This window comes from Littorina saxatilis, linkage group LG12 (assembly GCF_037325665.1).
Source record: "Littorina saxatilis isolate snail1 linkage group LG12, US_GU_Lsax_2.0, whole genome shotgun sequence".
In the NCBI taxonomy this organism is placed as follows: domain Eukaryota; kingdom Metazoa; phylum Mollusca; class Gastropoda; order Littorinimorpha; family Littorinidae; genus Littorina; species Littorina saxatilis.
Window position 1 is genome coordinate 77,496,533 of NC_090256.1, and position 19,118 is coordinate 77,515,650.

A 19,118-nucleotide genomic window follows, 5' to 3' on the forward strand; every position below is an offset into this window, starting at 1 on the left:
TGTGCCTTTAACGCTCGTTTTCATATGAGAAGGCGTGTAGCATAAGGGCATTATATTCAACTTCACAATGGCGGCCGAACGTGAACAATTTCTGAAGCAAATCCAACACGAAGTGGACTACTGCGTTCGTCTGGGAAAATGTGACAATGTTGCTGACAGGTGCCATTCCATTGTTTATTTTGAAACTTTGAACTTCCGGCGGAAAGGAAGTCAGACAGACAAAATACATTCGTGTCACGCACAACTATTGGTAATTCTGGATGAGTCCATCTCTCGACAGAGGGGGGCTCGCGTGCTCCAACTGAGCCAGTACAAAATGCTGCAGAAAAAGTGTAAACAGGTTTTCTGCAGTAAAACAACAGCACCGTTTTACTGCAGCATTCTTGATTTCAATTTTACTGCAGTAATATGTTTTGCTCCAGAAAAACTCGTTGCTTCGGCAAAAAATGATGACATTATGCAGAAATGCTGCAGAAAAGACAGTTTTTCTCCAACATTTCTGTTTTTCTGCAGAATAACTGAATAATGCCAAAATGCTGAAGAAAAAGTGTTAACAGTTTTTCTCCAGTAAAACAACATCACCGTTTTACTGCAGCATTCTTGATTTCAATTTTACTGCAGTAAAACTGTTTTACTGCAGAAAAAAACGTTGCTCTCGCGAAAGATGACATTATGCAGAAATGCTGCAGAAACAAACAGTTTCTCGCCAGCATTTCTGTTTTTCTGCAGAATAACTGAATAAAGTCATAATCCGCTAAGGATACCTACCTTCTTCTTCTTTTTCTTCTTCTTCGTTCATGGGCTGAAACTCCCACGTTCACTCATTGTTTTGCATTAGTGGTGTTTTACGTGTATGACCGTTTTAACCCCGCCATTCTGACATTCAGGCAGCCATACGCCGATTTCGGGGGAAGCATGCTGGGTATTTTCATGTTTCTATAACCCACCGAACTCTGACATGGATTACAAGATCTTTTCCGTGCACACTTGGTCTTGTGCTTGCGTGTACACACGAAGGGGGATACGGCACTAGCAGGTCGGCACATAAGTTGACCTGGGAGATCGGAAAAATTCCCACCCTTAACCGGCCCACCAGGTGGCCGCGGCCGGGATTTGAACCGGGCTCACGACCTTCCGATTAAGAGGCCGATTTCTTATCCACTGCGCCACTGCGGCCGTCGAATGGCCTACCGAATGGTCAAACAAATGAAGCCATGTAGATGTTCGCACGAAGAACACTTTGGGGACGCTCAAACAATGCACGTCATGCGGATGTTCAACAAAAGGGACACCCTGAAGTTGCAGTGGACTATATTGTCACGACAAGATTGAAGCTCCCGGAATGGTCTGTGCTGGATTGTCAACAACAACAACAACAACAACAACAACAACAACAACAACACGTCCCCCTTTCACAGCAGCTGCTCGATCTGTACTGACAGAGTTGTCTCCCAGCCTTGAGCGTGAGCTATTTATAGTAGCTATTCATTTCTTGTGCGTCTGTTAGACAGCTAATACCTGTCAGATGTAGAGTAACTGTAGAGAGCTGTTTTGATAGGGTGTGGCTGCTGTTGCTCCCTGGTATGCTCTTGCAATTGTTCCAGTTCAGCATTAGCAGATTTGTACAGGTCCATTATTTTAGCCAGAAGTCAATTCTGTTTGACCGGCTTTGCCTCCAAGGTGATTCGAGTGCTTCGTGCACTTGGTAAGGTTACACTAAGATCGTGTATAGAGGGAGGGTGGTTGACAAGTTTTGCAAGCTCCTTCGTTCATCCCTTCTCACACTCCCTCCTCTCCCTGTTCCCTGAGCACGAAGTTGTACACGAGGTATTGAATGACGATAATTCTGCATCTTCTTTACTTTGTCCGAGGTTCTCACACAAAGAAAGCCGCGTGCTCACTAAGGGTATAGAAGGAAGGTGTTTGCCAGTCTTGTCTGCTCCTTCTCCCACCCACACATGATCTTCCACACCCACACCCTCCTACCCCTTTGTCAGTCTTGGCGGCAAATGACCACAGAGGTGTACATATGTAGCTACCAATTATACATCATGATCTTCATGCATCGTCTTCTTTATTTTGAAGAAGATGCTCAAGATTCTTCTACGAAGGAAGGCCCTTGCTCACTGAGCTCGGGAGCAGATGAAGACTGGTTAACGATCTTGCATGTACTCTCGCCTCCAGCTTATTTGCCCAGTTTTCTTCGCCACACAGTGATTCAAAATTCCCCAACGAGGAAAGCTCTTGGGGCTAGGCTCATGAAGATTTGGTCTGCACAGAGGGAGGATGGGAGATAACAATCTTGCCTGTTCCTTCCTCCCTTGTCTCCTGACACTGATTCTTTAGTACGGTGTGGTCCAAGTTTTACTGCCAATTGTACACGATGATCTTCGTCTTCTTCACTTTGTCAAAGATGCTCAAGATTCCCCAACGAAGGAAGCCCTATGCTCACGACGAAGCTTAGGTCAGTATAGAGGGGGGATGGAGGTGACAATCTTGCCAGTGTCTTCCTCCCTTGTCTCCTGGCACTGATTCTTGAGTACGAAGTTGTCCATAATTTGCTACCAATTGTACACGACGATCTTCGTCTTCTTCACTTTGTTGAAGATGCTCAAGATTCTCTAACGCTCATTCAGATCAGTATGGATGGAGAGTGGGGTGGACAATGTTGCATGTTTCTTCCTCCCTTGTCTCCCTGCACTGACTTTTGAGTACGGAGTTGTCCTTGATTTACTACTCATTGTAAATGATGACCTTCGTCTTATTTACTTTTTCGAAGATGCTCAAGATTCTCCAACGATGGAAGCCCTATGTTCAGACGGAGGATGAGCGGGTTGCAAGTCTTGCCTGTACTCTCCTCTCCAGCTTATTCGCACAGTTTCTTCACTGCAGAGTTGTTCAATAGTCTCCAACAAAGGAAGCCCTATGCTCATTAAGATTAGGCAAAGACGGAGGATGGGGGTTGGGCGTCTTGCCTTCTCCCTGTTCTCCAGCCTCTTTGCCCTGCTTCTTGAGCACAGAGTTGTCCATGAGTTGCTGCATGGCAGTCTGCATCTTCTTGACCTTGTCGAACTCGGGCAGCTCGGGCACCATGTGGTAGCGGATGTGCTCGTGTCCCTTGACCTTGAACTTGCTGTTGGCGATCTGGCACATGCGTTTCCTGATCCACACCTTGCCGCCTGGCTTCGGCAGGTGCTGCTCCTCGTCCTGTTGAGGAAAGAAAGGTGGGTTTAGGTGTTGGTCGTTTGCATTATTGATTAAGGTAATGATTGCAGGTGTACAGGTGTATCGACAACACATACACTCACGCGCGCGCTCACACACACTAACCCACACAATAACACACACAATAACACACACAATAACACAAACACACACACACACACACACACGCACGCACACACACACACACACACACCACGCACACCTCTCCCCTCCCCTCACGCACACACACACTAAACCCCCCCACTCACACACACACACCACACCACACCCCCATCCTACATACACACACAGCCAGCCCTCCCACACGCACACGCATCCGCACCCAACGCCCTAACCCCCCAAACCCACACACACCCATCCACTCCACCTCAGTCAACTCACCTCGAGATCTAGCTTGTAGCGCCGCAGCTTGGGCAGCTTGAGATTGAGCCTGACAGGGCTGGACTCCCCGTGCTTGACGTGGAACTGCTTGATGCGGGACTCCAGCAGCTGCAGGCTGCCCTCAGACGTCTCGTAGTCCTGCTGCGACGGGCTGCCTGCAGACAGCAGCTGCTCGGTGAAACGGTCGTGCATGCGGTCGTTGACGAACCTCAACGCGGCGTTCCAACTACGGCTAGGCACGTGTTCCGGTCGTCGCACTTCAACCTGGTGGGTCGGTGATGCGTGGATGAGAAAGGAAAAAAAGAGTTTGTTTAGAGAGGTGAGCGCCGTGAGGCTTGGAAACACTTTTCAATAGTTTGTTTAGAAAGATGAGCGAGAGGCTTTAAAAGAGCTATTCAACAGAGGCGAGCGAGAGGCTTGGAAGAAGTAGTCTATGAAGTCTTGAAAGAACTATTAAAAATAGAAAGGAAAATAGAAATTGTTTCAGAGAAATGAGCGAGAGGCTATGACGAACTATTCAATAAAGGAAAAATCGACTTTGTTTGGAAAGGTGAGCGAGAAATTTGGAAGAACAATTCGATAGAAAAGAAAATAAATTTGTTTCGATAGATGAACCCCGAAAGGCTTGGAAGAACGATTCAAAAGAAGAAAAAAAAAGATTTGGTGTGGAGAGGTGAGCGAGAGGTTTGGAATAATTATTCAATAGAGTCTAGGAACAAGTATTCAAATTAAAAGGAAAATAGATTCTGTTCAGATAGGTGAGCGAGAGGCTCGGAAGAGCTATTTAGAATAACAGAAAGCAAAACCGATTTTGTTTGTGATGTACATTAACTTCTTTAAATAGTCCTACCTTCGCCAAGGGAGGCAATCGCTTAGCAGAGCCGCCAGGGGGCGTGGGTCCGTCAGACGACGCCCGCACCTCACGCTTGACGTAACGATTCTGCGCAGAGCCTCCAGCGGAGGAGAGGTCAGACATCTCCTTGGTGACCATCGTCTCCTCTCTCTCCTCCAGAATCTGGGGCAGGGAGATGTCCACCTTGCTGTCGGACCGACTCCGCGGGGTGTTCTTGCTAGCCGGCGCCTTGCTGTCGCCTTCTATGGGTGGTAGGGTCACCCGTTTCTTGACGGCGGGGTCTTTGCTGGACGTATCCTTGTTGGTCAGCGAGGACTTCCTGGCTGGAGCGTTTCCTGGTAAGTCTTTTTGAGTCAGAGAGGGCATGTGAGGGGTGGTGCTGCCGCCTTCCCTGAGAGTCAAAGACAGCTTTCGTGGAGTGTTGTTTCCGTCATTTTGTGTCAACGACAGTCTTCTCGGCGTCAGGTTACCGTCGCTGTTGTTCAAGGACGTTCTTCGCGGACCGTTATCTTGTCCAAGGTCCGTCACGAACGACCTCCCCGGAACGCCCCCAACCCCGCCTCCACTCCGAGTCATAGACGGCTTCTTCTGGGTGTTGTTACTGTTAACCGGCGGCGCAGGTTTACGCCCCCTAGGCCCCGAGGCGTTAGCGTTGTGATTCTTTCCTTGCGGGCCTTCAGCGCTAGCCTCCACCAGCTCCGCCTCGATCATCTCCTTGAGGGAGTCCACGATCTCACGACGGCTGCGCGGCTTGCGTCGGTTTATCTTGCGCCTGGAGTCCCGCAGAACGCTGCTGACGCCGTTTTGACTCCTTCGGCGTACGTTGGAGCGGATGCGTGCCCGCTCCTTCATCATGTCCTTGTAGATGAGCGTGCCGGGCACGCATGGCTCCAGCAGCTCCGAATTTCCCGCCAGGTAGCGCTCGATCATGTGCTGCGTCTGCACCTCCTTGGCGGGCAACGTCTTGGTCGTCTGCAATGTCCGCAAACACATTTCTGTACGTCATTGACCATAAAGGGGACATTTGTTTTGATGGGCGAGACAATAATTTTCGGAAAAGTCAAACCACCACAACCTCAGTTTTTACATTAATTACATAAATATGACGAGCTTACCTGAGTAAGTGAAGTCTAATTGTGGTTTTATCGACCACAATGTAGAGAGGAAAGGGATTACGTGAGATAGAACGCGGGAATACGTCACTGTTTAACGACGTGTAAATGGTGCAGAAAAAAGAGAAAGAGAGAGGAAAGGGATAGGGAGGGAAAACGGTTATCAGTATAACTCTGAAGACAACTTAGGGCGAGGCACGTAATCCCTTTCCTCTCTACATTGTGGTCGATAAAACCACAATTAGACTTCACTTACTCAGGTAAGCTCGTCATAATTATGTAATTTCATCTCCCACAATTCCGAGAGGAATGGGTCACGTGAGACTTTAAAGTCTGCAACATTTACACCCTAGCACTGTCGATGAATTGAAATACATATAAACCTACCCCAATTCTTCATGACAGAACAGCCTGTCCAAAACTCCTCCCACTGTCCACTGGTTTCTTGTAAAAAGTTGTGAAGGTGTTAGCCCGACGCCAACCAACAGTCTTCAGAATGGTTGCCAGAGGAATTTTACTTGCAGCTTTACTAGATGCAGCGGAACGAGTTGAATGCGGCGTAAATATTGTCATGTCAATACCCGCTTTTTGTAATCCAATCTTTGTCCATCGACGGATAGTATCTCTCGACACCGCTTTGTGTGGGGCTGTCCAACTGATAAAGAGTCTCGTTTCCGTTCCTCTAAATGCACGAGTTCTTTTGACATATTGTTTCAAATAATGTACAACACAAATTGCCAAATCAGACGGAAAAGCACAAAATACCACTTCATTCTGATGTTTGTTTGGGCCAGAAGTTTTGAGCAAATCCCCAAACCTACATCGTACATCTTCCTTTGTCCAACTCATGTTACGCAAGTCCATCAACCAAATCGCCTGTCCCCTTTGACTAGAGACCAACAAGCACAACAGCACAGTTTTAAGCGTCAATTGCGCCAGCGATAAAAATTTTGCCGGTGACCATTCTTTTAAAAAATTTAGCACTAGATTAGCGTCCCAGGTCACACAAGTACGGGGCAAAGCTGGCCGTCTGTTGAAAGCTCCTTTCAAAAACTTCTTCACCAGTGGATGACAACCCACTGAACAACTATCCTGAAGGGACAATGCGGAAACAGCGCTTCGTGCCATGTTCAAACTGCTGTATCCTTTGCCTTCTTGGAACAGTTTCGTTAAAAACCTTATCAACTCATGTGGAGAGGCACAAAAGGGATCTCTATCCCGTTCAAGGCAATGCTGAAGCCAGCGTTTGAAATATGACTCGTAGTTACGCTTCGTACCCTCTCTCCAGGCTGACATGATAATGTCTGTTGCTTCATCCTGAATTCCCTGTTTCTGGAGGGCTGTCCGGACAAGGAACATGCTACTAGTTTCATCTTCTTCAGTAGTGGATGGTGCTCCCCTGTCAGTGGATGACTGAGTAAGTTTTCTTTTCGGGGCAACATGACCGGCAGTTCTACTAGTAGACGCAACAGTTTCGTGAACCACACTTGCGTTGTCCATAATGGCACCACCAGCACACACTCTGCCTCCAAGACTTCTATCCTTTGGAGCACTCTTGGAATGAGACTGAAAGGCGGAAAACAGAACGCCTTGAACAATGACCAGTCTAAGGAAAATGCATCAATGGCAAATGCATCTGGGTCAGGTTTCCATGAAACATACTTTCTTAACTGTGCGTTAACACGAGAAGCAAATAAGTCTACATCACAGAGACCAAACCGATTGATGACTTCTGCAAACACTTGTGTGTCCAAATGCCATTCAATGTTGTGTCTATCTACACGGGATTCTGCATCTGCCTCTATATTTAGGCAACCCGGTAAGTGTGTTGCTGTTACACAATTACTATGTGATAAGCACCACAACCAAATGTCTCTGGCAATGTCGTTGCACAAAACTTTTGTGCTGCCCATGTTATTAATACAAGCAACAGTGGTGCTATTGTCTGTAAGTAACTGAATGTAAGAGTGACATAATCCCCTGCAAAGGGATTTCAAGGCAAAATAAGCTGCTTTAAGTTCCAAACAGTTAATATGTTCAAAAGCTTCTTCCTTGGTCCACATTCCACCTGTGGTGCTACCCTGACACTCCGCCCCCCACCCTATTTTCAAAGCATCTGATTTTACTATTACAGTAGCGTGAGTAGGTATGCCTCTGCTAACAGGGGAAGGATATTGCTTTACATTATCAATCCACCAGAGAAGGTCTGAACGAACTTGTTCTGAAACCACAAGTTCTGCATCAAAATCACCTTTCCTAACAGCAAGGGCTTCATTTTTTTGCGATCTCTAATCGTTTAAAAAAGAGAGATGCAACCCAAACACCCGGTTGGGCAGCCACTAAATATCCGATAACTTCAGCCAACTGCCTAATTGTACATTTCTTTCTTCCAGCCAAATCAGCGCACTTAGTACGAATTTTATCAACTGTCCGGGGGGTCAGAGAAACTAACATGTTCTGAGAATCAAGCTGAAACCCTAAAAACTCAATGCATTGAGTAGGTGTAAATACTGACTTCACAGGATGCACAGTAAAGCCCAAACGATCCAACAAAGCACATGTATCTAACACTGCTGCCTGGCATTCTTCAAAAGTGTCTCCTTGCAAAAGGGTATCATCAATGTATATCAGAAGGGTATGGCCAGATAAACGTAAGTGGGCCAATACAGGCTTTAGTAGTTTCGTGAAAATGCGGGGAGAATCACGATATTCCTGTGGAAGAGCCAGGAACTCAAAAGTTTTGCCATGAAACTGAAATCTGAAATATTTTCTGAACTTGTGAGCGATGCGTATGGAGAAATATGCATCTTTTAGATCAACTGAGGCAAAAAAGCAATCTTTTTTCATTAATGACACTGCGTTTTTTAATGTATCCATCTTGAAGTGAATCTTTTCAATTGTCTGATTCAAATTTTTTAGGTTTAAAATCACCCTTTGACTACCATCTTTTTTCTGACGCAAGAAAATACTGGATAAAAGTTGATCTGGCCGTTGATCCACCTCTTGAACAATCTGTTTCTCCACTAACTTCGCTACCTCATTAGCCACTAGCTCATCCTCGGAAGAAGAAAATCTAATTTCTTTCCTGTCTGGAATGTGTTCACCAGTGATCATAAATTCAATTTCAATTCCTGCGACTTGCTGAAGGATCCATCTATCAGAGGTTAACTGTCTCCAACTATTCAAATGATCAGCAACTTTTCCACTATGAAAGTTCTCAGGAGTATTCACAAATTTTGAACTGACCTGTTCCCTAAAAATAGAAACCGCTGGCGCACAAATATCAGATTCTAATCCCGTTTTGTTTTCTTGGAGGGAATCCCGCTCTGTTGGGAGTGGAACTTGGGAGAGAATTTGTGTCCTATCTGTCGGTTGGAGACACCTCTTCTCTGCTGGTACTGTTGTCTCTGCTGAAACTGTTGTCGAGGTCGCCCTTGGTAGAACTGACGACCTCTGGTGGCGTTTTTTGAAAGGGGCTGTGACAGTGTGGATGATAATTTCCTGTTCTTCACTGCATCGTCGACCCTTTTCGCTAGATCCTCCCCAAACAAAAACTCGTTAGACGTCAGTTTGAAATTTAGCTGCGCATTGCATAAGGCCCTGCAGTCTTGGCTAAGTGTCGGCCTGAGTGCTTCGCGCCGCACTTGTGACAGGTCCTTGTGTGAAGCCATAAGAAGTCGAGCCGCATCGGCCAGTTTGCTAAAGCTGTCACGCTCACTCAACTTCCGACTTGCTGGTTTTTCTTTGAGGTCGGACATAAGCTGAGCGATAATTTTCAGCGTACAACCTACTTGTTCCTGAACAAAGGACAGGTTCGAGTCTCTTTTCTTTGCGAACTTGTCTAACAGTTTGCCATCTAATTCACGATTGAGAGTCGGCGTTCGAAGCGACGTGACATTTTTGGGCCGCGGATAGTTCTGAAGAGTGTCTCGCACACGTGCCCGATCTGATGGAAGAAGAAGTCCTTCCTCAAAACGATCTGCCAGAGATGGATGAATCCCCTCGCCAACTGTATCCACTACTATGCCTGCGTCAAAATCATTGTCCGAAGCAACATCCGTGTCTTCAGCCGAATCAAACTCATTTTCGAACTGCTCATGAGCAAATCTAACCGAAGCACCGTCTTCTCCATCCGCTTGCGACTCTTGCGCCGAACTGCTTTCGGTTCCATGCGATGTTGAAGCAACAGGCGTCGCATTAAGCTTACCAACTTTCTCCAAATCAGATAGTCTGCCAGACAAGGCAGTCATTGTCTCCAAAATTTTGTCCATTTTCAGAGTAACTTCACAATCACGTGGGCCAGACGAGCTCTTCTCTATTGAAAGAGACATCAACTCCCGTCTTTTCTGACGGTATCACTTCAGAAGGTTGTGCTTTCGCCGGTTTCTTGCCGGTTTTCTTCCCGCCAGCAGCACATTCACCACCTCCCGAGTCCGCCATATTCCGAACAAAAACCACACGAAAAAGTTATATTGATTCCTGCGGACGAGCAAGCGCACCCGTTACAGTATGAAAACAATTTAAAATCCACTGCAAAGATTTTCAAATCTTCAATGGACTAGTGCCCAGCCTTAGCACAGCGGACCTTCTGTGGCCCATAGTTCGCCTCAGGCGATAGTAATTGCTGTAATCGAGACAGCTGCTGAAAAAACAAAGAGGCTGCTTCAGCAAATCGTGACTGACTATGTCAGCAAATCGTGACTGACTGTGTCAGCAAACGTGTACTTCATTTCCGTAGCCAAAATAATATGTCATCCTACCAAAACAAGTCACAATTCCGACTGACCTTAGGTCACACGTGCAAAAACAAGTAACGATCCCAACTGACCCAAATATAGTAGGTCACACCTGCAAAAACAATGAACGCGCCGACTGACGCCTAACATTTCCATGTGTTAGCTTCGACGAATAAAATTCATACGCGAAACAACAACTGACAAGCTCCCGGTTCAAAAAACCAACAAACACCGAAAACTCCAAACTGTTTCCTTACCTTGCAAGTTGACACAATGATAAACAATCAAAATAGTCAATACACTTCAACTAACCTACAACTAAAACTTGTACAGAGAAAGGTTAGAGGAAAATGAAAGCAAAGCAAGAGAGACAGTGCACCAACACGTCTTCACAGGACGAAAACCATTCGTTCAGTGACGTATTCCCGCGTTCTATCTCACGTGACCCATTCCTCTCGGAATTGTGGGAGATGAAAGTCAAGTTTTGATCTTGTTTTGTATCCTTCGTTCACACGTGAGTACAGTATGTTTTGACATTTTGTTTGTTTGGTGAAACGTTCAGTACGCAATGAATACGCCTGTATTGAGCATGGATGGAAACCACGGGGGTTCAAAATTCAAAACAGGCGACCTGTCACGGTAATCAAGTTGAAGGATTAACACGTTTTCCTGAATAAAAAAAGCATTGACAAAAACCTAATCTTACGAAAACAGACAACGAGTCGCGTAAAAGCGATATCAAATCATTTAGTCAACTGCCGGCCTAAAACATCATCTAAACTGAACTAAAAAGTTAGACCATAACGATCGACGTACATCGTCCTGGAATTTTGGCGTAACTGACTCGATTCTTAGCGGTTTTGATATTTTTGTGTGTGCTTAAGACCAAGTAAATCATTCTCAATGTCCTCTCAAATACCACGGACTTCTTCTTCTTCTTCTTCTGCGTTCGTGGGCTGAAACTCCCACGTACACTCGGTTTTTTTGCACGAGTGGAATTTTACGTGTATGACCGTTTTTTTACCCCGCCATTTATGCAGCCATACGCCGTTTTCGGAGGAAGCATGCTGGGTATTTTCGTGTTTCAAAAACCCACCGAACTCTGACATGGATTACAGGATTTTTTCGTGCGCACTTGGTCTTGTGCTTGCCGCGTGTACACACGGGGGGTGTTCGGACACCGAGGAGAGTCTAATCTTAAGTTGACCCTGAGAACTAAATCTCTCGCCGAACGTGGGCACGAACTCACGCTGACAGCGGGCAACTGGATACAAATCCAGCGCGCTACCGACTGAGCTACATCCCCGCCCCACCACGGACAATATACATTGTTCACATTCTTTTATCTTTTTATCCATATATACCAGGTAAAAATATAATTTCTATTTCATAATAATAATAATAATGCAAACTTTTATAGCGCTATTCTAGAAAAATGTCTACTCTTAGCGCTTTACAATACATACATCGACCAAGCATACTATACACGCACAGGCAAAGAAACCGACCAAACATAACCAACAAACTATACATGAACAGGCAAAGAAAACGACCAAACATACAATACACGCACAGGCGAAGATAACGACCAAACATAAGCAAACATACTATGACCAAACATAACCAACATACTATACACGCGCAGGCAAAGAGAACAATCAGCACATGTAATAATTACTGACAACTAATAATGCAGGCATACAGTGACAGTCCAATACACAGCCTAAGCACAAGAACCACAGTAGGCTTCTATATAAAAACGTGTCAACAGTACTATTTACACACACACAAACAGTGCTGACACAAAGCGCAGAAAATATATATACACGTTATTTTAGGCACTAGGTAGGGGGTGAGGTGGGGCGGGATGGGGTGGGTGGGGAGATGCTGGAGGGAAAAAAATCACTTGCGCTGAAAGAGGTGTGTTTTGAGATTTGTCTTGAATGTAGTGAGAGAATCTGTGTGTCTGAGAGGCAGAGGTAATCTATTCCAGGTCACAGGGGCTTGATAGGCGAAGGACCTCTCGCCACATGTCTTTGTTTGCACTGTGGGAGTCGGAAGACTTATTAAAAGAAATTTTGGCATTCTGTTGGAAAGCCGTCTAAAAAGAGTTACACCAAAATTCCATGTGTTGGAGAAACTCTCCTGAACTGGACTTCTCTCAGATATTCGACTTATGTGGAGTTTCTATACTGTACTTCAGTAGAGTTTCCCCGCGCCGTTTGATACTAACTGGACTTCAGGCGAGTTTTTTTCTCTCAGATATTCGACTTATGTGGAGTTTCTATACTGTACTTCAGTAGAGTTTCCCCGCGCCGTTTGATACTAACTGGACTTCAGGCGAGTTTTTTTTCTCTCAGATATTCGACTTATGTGGAGTTTCTATACTGTACTTCAGTAGAGTTTCCCCGCGCCGTTTGATACTAACTGGACTTCAGGCGAGTTTTTTTCTCTCAGATATTCGACTTATGTGGAGTTTCTATACTGTACTTCAGTAGAGTTTCCCCGCGCCGTTTGATACTAACTGGACTTCAGGCGAGTTTTTTTCTCTCAGATATTCGACTTATGTGGAGTTTCTATATTGTACTTCAGTAGAGTTTCCCCGCGCCTTTTGATACTAACTGGACTTCAGGCGAGTTGTTTTCTCTCAGATATTTGACTTATGTGGAGTTTCTATACTGTACTTCAGTAGAGTTTCCCCGCGCCGTTTGATACTAACTGGACTTCAGGCGAGTTTTTCTCTCTCAGATATTCGACTTATGTGGAGTTTCTATACTGTACATCAGTAGAGTTTCCCCGCGCCGTTTGATACTAACTGGACTTCAGGCGAGTTTTTTTCTCTCAGATATTCGACTTATGTGGAGTTTCTATACTGTACTTCAGTAGAGTTTCCCCGCGCCGTTTGATACTAACTGGACTTCAGGCGAGTTTTTTTCTCTCAGATATTCGACTTATGTGGAGTTTCTATACTGTACTTCAGTAGAGTTTCCCCGTGCCGTTTGATACTAACTGGACTTCAGGCGAGTTGTTTTCTCTCAGATATTCGACTTATGTGGAGTTTCTTAACTGTACTTCAGTAGAGTTTCCCCGCGCCGTTTGATACTAACTGGACTTCAGGCGAGTTTTTTTCTCTCAGATATTCGACTTATGTGGTAGAGTTTCCCCGCGCCGTTTGATACTAACTGGACTTCAGGCGAGTTGTTTTCTCTCAGATATTCGACTTATGTGGAGTTTCTATACTGTACTTCAGTAGAGTTTCCCCGCGCCGTTTGATACTAACTGGACTTCAGGTGAGTTTTTTTTCTCTCAGATATTCGACTTATGTGGAGTTTCTATACTGTACTTCAGTAGAGTTTCCCCGCGCCGTTTGATACTAACTGGACTTCAGGCGAGTTGTTTTCTCTCATATATTCGACTTATGTGGAGTTTCTATACTGTACTTCAGTAGAGTTTCCCCGCGCCGTTTGATACTAACTGGACTTCAGGCGAGTTTTTTTCTCTCAGATATTCGACTTATGTGGTTTCTATACTGTACTTCAGTAGAGTTTCCCCGCGCCGTTTGATACTAACTGTACTGAAGTAGAGTTTCTATCCCAAAACATTACTCATGTAGAGATACCATCAAACGGAGCGTCATCGATGCCTACCTTGAGAGGGGGCAACGCCTTTTTCTCTGGCAGCTCTTGCTCGGTCAGCTTGGCGTAGAGAAAGTGCAGGAAGGGGACCTGTTGGCCGTGATGCGTTCCATGGAGTAGTTCCATCTTCTCCATCACCTGCTGCCGCAACACCTGCAACGTCAGGGCGTTGCGCTTGCCCGTCACGCGGTCCAGGTTCTTCACATCCAGCACCAGCGTCTAAAGACATTGGAGTACAGTTCAAAGAGTGTTTGTTTTATGGTGGTTTTTACCTGCGTGTTAGCAGTATGTACGAGATCTTTACGTACCTGGGAGTTGGCAGTAACAAAATACGGTCTGCATGTAGTTGTAAGATTTTTTACCTCATAAGTGTAAGGCAAAAAACAACAAAAAAAGTCTGTTTACGGTAACATAGACAAAAAAATAGGGTCGGTAGGTCGGGATTTTTTATATTTTTTTCTAAAAAACCCACATATTTTTAAGTTATTTTGCCAAATAACAAAGACTTTTTTTTCTTCCAAATGCCAAAAAAAAGTCTAGGGTCGCGCGAAAAAATAGGGTCGGTCGGGATACCGTAAACAGACTCTTTTTATGTGTGGCCTAAGCGGTATCCATGGACGAAATCCTTACCTAGGTGTAAGCAGTACAGGTGACGTTTTGCATATAGGTGTAAGATTCGCACCTGCGTGTTAACAGTACCGTACGACGGACCCCCCGCGGGTTAGGGGGAAGAATTTACCCGATGCTCCCCAGCATGTCGTAAGAGGCGACTAACGGATTCTGTTTCTCTTTTTACCCTTGTTAAGTGTTTCTTGTATAGAATACATATAGTCAATTTTTGTAAAGATTTTAGTCAAGCAGTATGTAAGAAATGTTAAGTCCTTTGTACTGGAAACTTGCATTCTCCCAGTAAGGTAATACATTGTACTACGTTGCAAGCCCCTGGAGCAAAGTTTTGATTAGTGCTTTTGTGAACAAGAAACAATTGACAAGTGGCTCTATCCCATCTCCCCCCTTTACCCGTCGCGATATAACCTTCGTGGTTGAAAACGACGTTAAACACCAAATAAAGAAAGAAAGAAAGTACCGTTCGAGATCCTTACCTCGGTGTTGGTAGTACAGATGACGGTCTGCATGTACGTGGAGAGGTTCTGCACCAGCTCCGTGTCTCCCAGTATCTCGCCTTGCTGTATGGAGCAGAGGCACACTGTCTTGTCGTGAATGCTGCGCTCACTGGCAGCGTACCCCTCCGTCCGTCGCAACACCAGGCTGTCAGGTTTCGTCGGCCATACCGCGGGGTCCTCATACTTCCGCAAAATGTTGGCACGCCGCGACTCTCTGCGAGAAGAAATGGAACAGATAATTAAAGATCAATCAATCAATATGAGGCTTATATCGCGCGTATTCCGTGGGTACAGTTCTAAGCGCAGGGATTTTTTATTTTGTTTATTTTATTTTTATTTTATGCAATTTATATCGAGCACATATTCAAGGCGCAGGGATTTATTTATGCCGTGTGAGATGGAATTTTTTTTACACAATACATCACGCAGTCACATCGGCCAGCAGATCGCAGCCATTTCGGCGCATATCCTACTTTTCACGGCCTATTATTCCAAGTCACAAGGGTATTTTGGTGGACATTTTTATCTATGCCTATACAATTTTGCCAGGAAAGACCCTTTTGTCAATCGTGGGATCTTTAACGTGCACACCCCAATGTAGTGTACACGAAGGGACCTCGGTTTTTCGTCTCATCCGAAAGACTAGCACTTGAACCCACCACCTAGGTTAGGAAAGGGGGGAGAAAATTGCTAACGCCCTTATCCAGGGTCGAACTCGCAACCTCTCGCTTCCGAGCGCAAGTGCGTTACCACTCGGCCACCCAGTCCTTGATGACACAATGTTCTAGTTTTAACTCACATTGGGAATCCCGAGAGACTTTAATTCTTTGTTTACTGGGGCACGTACGGGGGAGGGGAGGGGAAGGGAGGGGGGGGAGGGAGAGAGGGGTTGAGGCTTGCCGAATACTCCATTCTCCTATGCGCATGCTCAGAAAGTTAAAGCATGGTTTCCCCGGTTTTTCCTAAGCTTTATACCACCTTTTACCATATATGGAAATTAAAAATGACGCGTTTGACCATATAAGGAACATAAATAGCAGTCAACAAGTATACTAATAGTAGGGATTTGTGGATAAGGTTTGTGGGGGAAAAACCCCACCTCTGGTCCGGTATGCTGGGCTGTGGTGCACGAAAACGTTACCAACCGGGTGGGAGCTAGCCGCGGTGTTGGACAGGTTAAAATTGAGATTTGTGAGTGATTTTAACGAATCAAACCCCGTGGTTTGTTCTTACCCATTTGGGTGGCACCCTCTTTCGCTTGGTGCATCTCCGCGCGCCCAGGAGTCGAGATTAAAGATCTAGTCGAGATTAAAGATCTAGTCGAGATTAAAGATCTAGTCGAGGTGGATCTGCATTGGGCTGGGTACACTTTATCCCTGGTTTAAACTGAGTCTCTCACCTTGACTTTTGCATACCGGCCCAAATAAGCAATTGTAATTTTGAGCTTAAGTCTTTTCGGACAGATTCAAAGAGGACTCGTTGTGCCATTGTCAAACACAGACGAACAAAACACAGATCTGTTTTCTCACCTGAGCCACTCAAACTCCTGTGAATAGATATCGCTGCCGACTTCAAAGGGCCACAGGTGGCTGTACTGCGTTTGGTGTTTACCTGGCTCTATCTGCACGTTGGCTTGACCGCTGCAATCATCCTCATCATCATCATCATCATCATCATCATCATCATCATCATCATCATCATCATCATCATCATCATCATCATCATCGTCGTCGTCGTCGTCGTCACCAATCATCGTCGTCGTCGTTGTAACAATCATCATCGTCGTTGCAGTCGTTGCATTTACCTTCGTCACTATCCTCATCATCATCAACATTATGTTGTCGTAGCTTTCTCGATTACTTAAAAAGCAAAGAGGGAGATAGGAGGGAGAGACAGTACCTGAGAATGAAGAAATTGTGTGTGTGTGTGTGTGTGTGTGTGTGTGTGTGTGTGTGTGTGTGTGTGTGTGTGTGTGTGTGCGCGCGCGTGCATGCATGCGTGTGTGTGTGTGGGTGTGTGTGTGTGTGTGTGTGTGTGTGTGTGTGTGTGTGTGTGTGTGTGTGCGTATGTGTTTGCATGTGAGCGTACGTGCGTGCATACGTGCGTGCGAGCGTGCGTGCGTGCGTGCGCGCTTGTGTGTGTGTACGTTTACGTAGACGTATACGTGAATGTGTACGGGTACGTCAGTGTATACGTGTACGTGTGACGGGAGAGGCGGGAGGGATAGAGAAGGGGAGACAGTACCTGAGGATGAAGTAGAGCGCCTTGTGCCTTTCGCCCTGTGTGATGATGGGCGTGCCAAAGGCAAAGTTCTCACGACGCAGACTGAGTTCCAACAGCCGCTTGTACTTGGGCGACATGTGTGAGAAGATGGAGTGTTTCTCCACAAAGTTCTTCATCACGAGTAGCTCGCGCTCTTGTTGCTCCTGAAACACGCAAGGAAAAGAAAGAACAACGTAAACAGAGCACAGCCTCCGATGAGACAATACCTAAGAATATGCAGGAAACGCTGTGCCTCCAGATGCCTCCATTCGCATTTGTGGACGCATTCGAGAAATCAAGCTGTTTTTGCAACTCATCCGGAGTACCGACGGGAGACTCCATCATCATTAACACGCACGGTCTCATGGTTTTGATCTTCTCTGCCTCGGTACCTCCCTGTGGGTCTCAACTTTGGCAACTCTCTTTCACTCTGCATGTTTAGTCTCCCGCATCCATCCTATCTCCCTCTCTTTCACTCTGCATGTTTAGTCTCTCGCATCCATCCTATCTCCCTCTCTTTCACTCTGCATGTTTAGTCTCTCGCATCCATCCTATCTCACTCTCTTTCACTCTGCATGTTTAGTCTCTTGCATCCATGCTATCTCCCTCTCTTTCACTCTGCATGTTTAGTCTCCCGCATCCATCCTATCTCCCTCTCTTTCACTCTGCATGTGTTTAGTCTCTCGCATCCATCCTATCTCCCTCTCTTTCACTCTGCATGTTTAGTCTCCCGCATCCATCCTATCTCCCTCTCTTTCACTCTGCATGTTTAGTCTCCCGCATCCATCCCATCTCCCTCTCTTTCACTCTGCATGTTTAGTCTCCCGCATCCATCCTATCTCCCTATCTTTCACTCTGCATGTTTAGTCTCTCGCATCCATCCTATCTCCCTCTCTTTCACTCTGCATGTTTAGTCTCTCGCATCCATGTTATCTCCCTCTCTTTCACTCTGCATGTTTAGTCTCCCGCATCCGTCCTATCTCCCTCTCTTTCACTCTGCATGTTTAGTCTCTCGCATCCATGCTATCGATCTCCCTCTCTTTCACTCTGCATGTTTAGTCTCTCGCATCCATCCTATCTCCCTCTCTTTCACTCTGCATGTTCAGTCTCTCGCATCCATCCTATCTCCCTCTCTTTCACTCTGCATGTTTAGTCTCCCGCATCATAATCACCTTATTGTGATATTGAAACGTGACACGCATCCATCCTATCTCCCTATCTTTCACTCTGCATGTTTAGTCTCTCGCATCCATGCTATCTCCCTCTCTTTCACTCTGCATGTTTAGTCTCTCGCATCCATCCTATCTCCCTCTCTTTCACTCTGCATGTGTTTAGTCTCTCGCATCCATCCTATCTCCCTCTCTTTCACTCTGCATGTTTAGTCTCCCGCATCCATCCCATCTCCCTCTCTTTCACTCTGCATGTTTAGTCTCCCGCATCCATCCTATCTCCCTCTCTTTCACTCTGCATGTTTAGTCTCTCGCATCCATGCTATCTCCCTCTCTTTCACTCTGCATGTTTAGTCTCCCGCATCCATCCTATCTCCCTCTCTTTCACTCTGCATGTTTAGTCTCTCGCATCCATCCTATCTCCCTCTCTTTCACTCTGCATGTTCAGTCTCTCGCATCCATCCTATCTCCCTCTCTTTCACTCTGCATGTTTAGTCTCCCGCATCATAATCACCTTATTGTGATATTGAAACGTGACACGCATCCATCCCATCTCCCTCTCTTTCACTCTGCATGTTTAGTCTCCCGCATCCATCCTATCTCCCTATCTTTCACTCTGCA

The 19,118-nt window shown here is 45.8% G+C and overlaps 1 protein-coding gene across 1 annotated transcript in view; it reads right to left on the reverse strand.

Moving 5' to 3' along the window:
* Window positions 1-1,340: 1,340 nt before the first annotated feature.
* LOC138983205 (uncharacterized) overlaps window positions 1,341-19,118 on the reverse strand; it is a 28,452-nt gene continuing 10,674 nt past the window's right edge. Inside the window, exons 5-11 of the mRNA XM_070356617.1 lie at window positions 17,311-17,492; window positions 16,596-16,706; window positions 15,046-15,280; window positions 13,955-14,161; window positions 4,457-5,431; window positions 3,607-3,870; window positions 1,341-3,207 (exon numbers count right to left, since the gene is read on the reverse strand). Of these exons, the coding sequence (XP_070212718.1) occupies window positions 2,899-3,207; window positions 3,607-3,870; window positions 4,457-5,431; window positions 13,955-14,161; window positions 15,046-15,280; window positions 16,596-16,706; window positions 17,311-17,492 (2,283 nt within the window). The 3' untranslated portion in view covers window positions 1,341-2,898. The remainder of the gene's footprint in view (window positions 3,208-3,606; window positions 3,871-4,456; window positions 5,432-13,954; window positions 14,162-15,045; window positions 15,281-16,595; window positions 16,707-17,310; window positions 17,493-19,118) is intronic.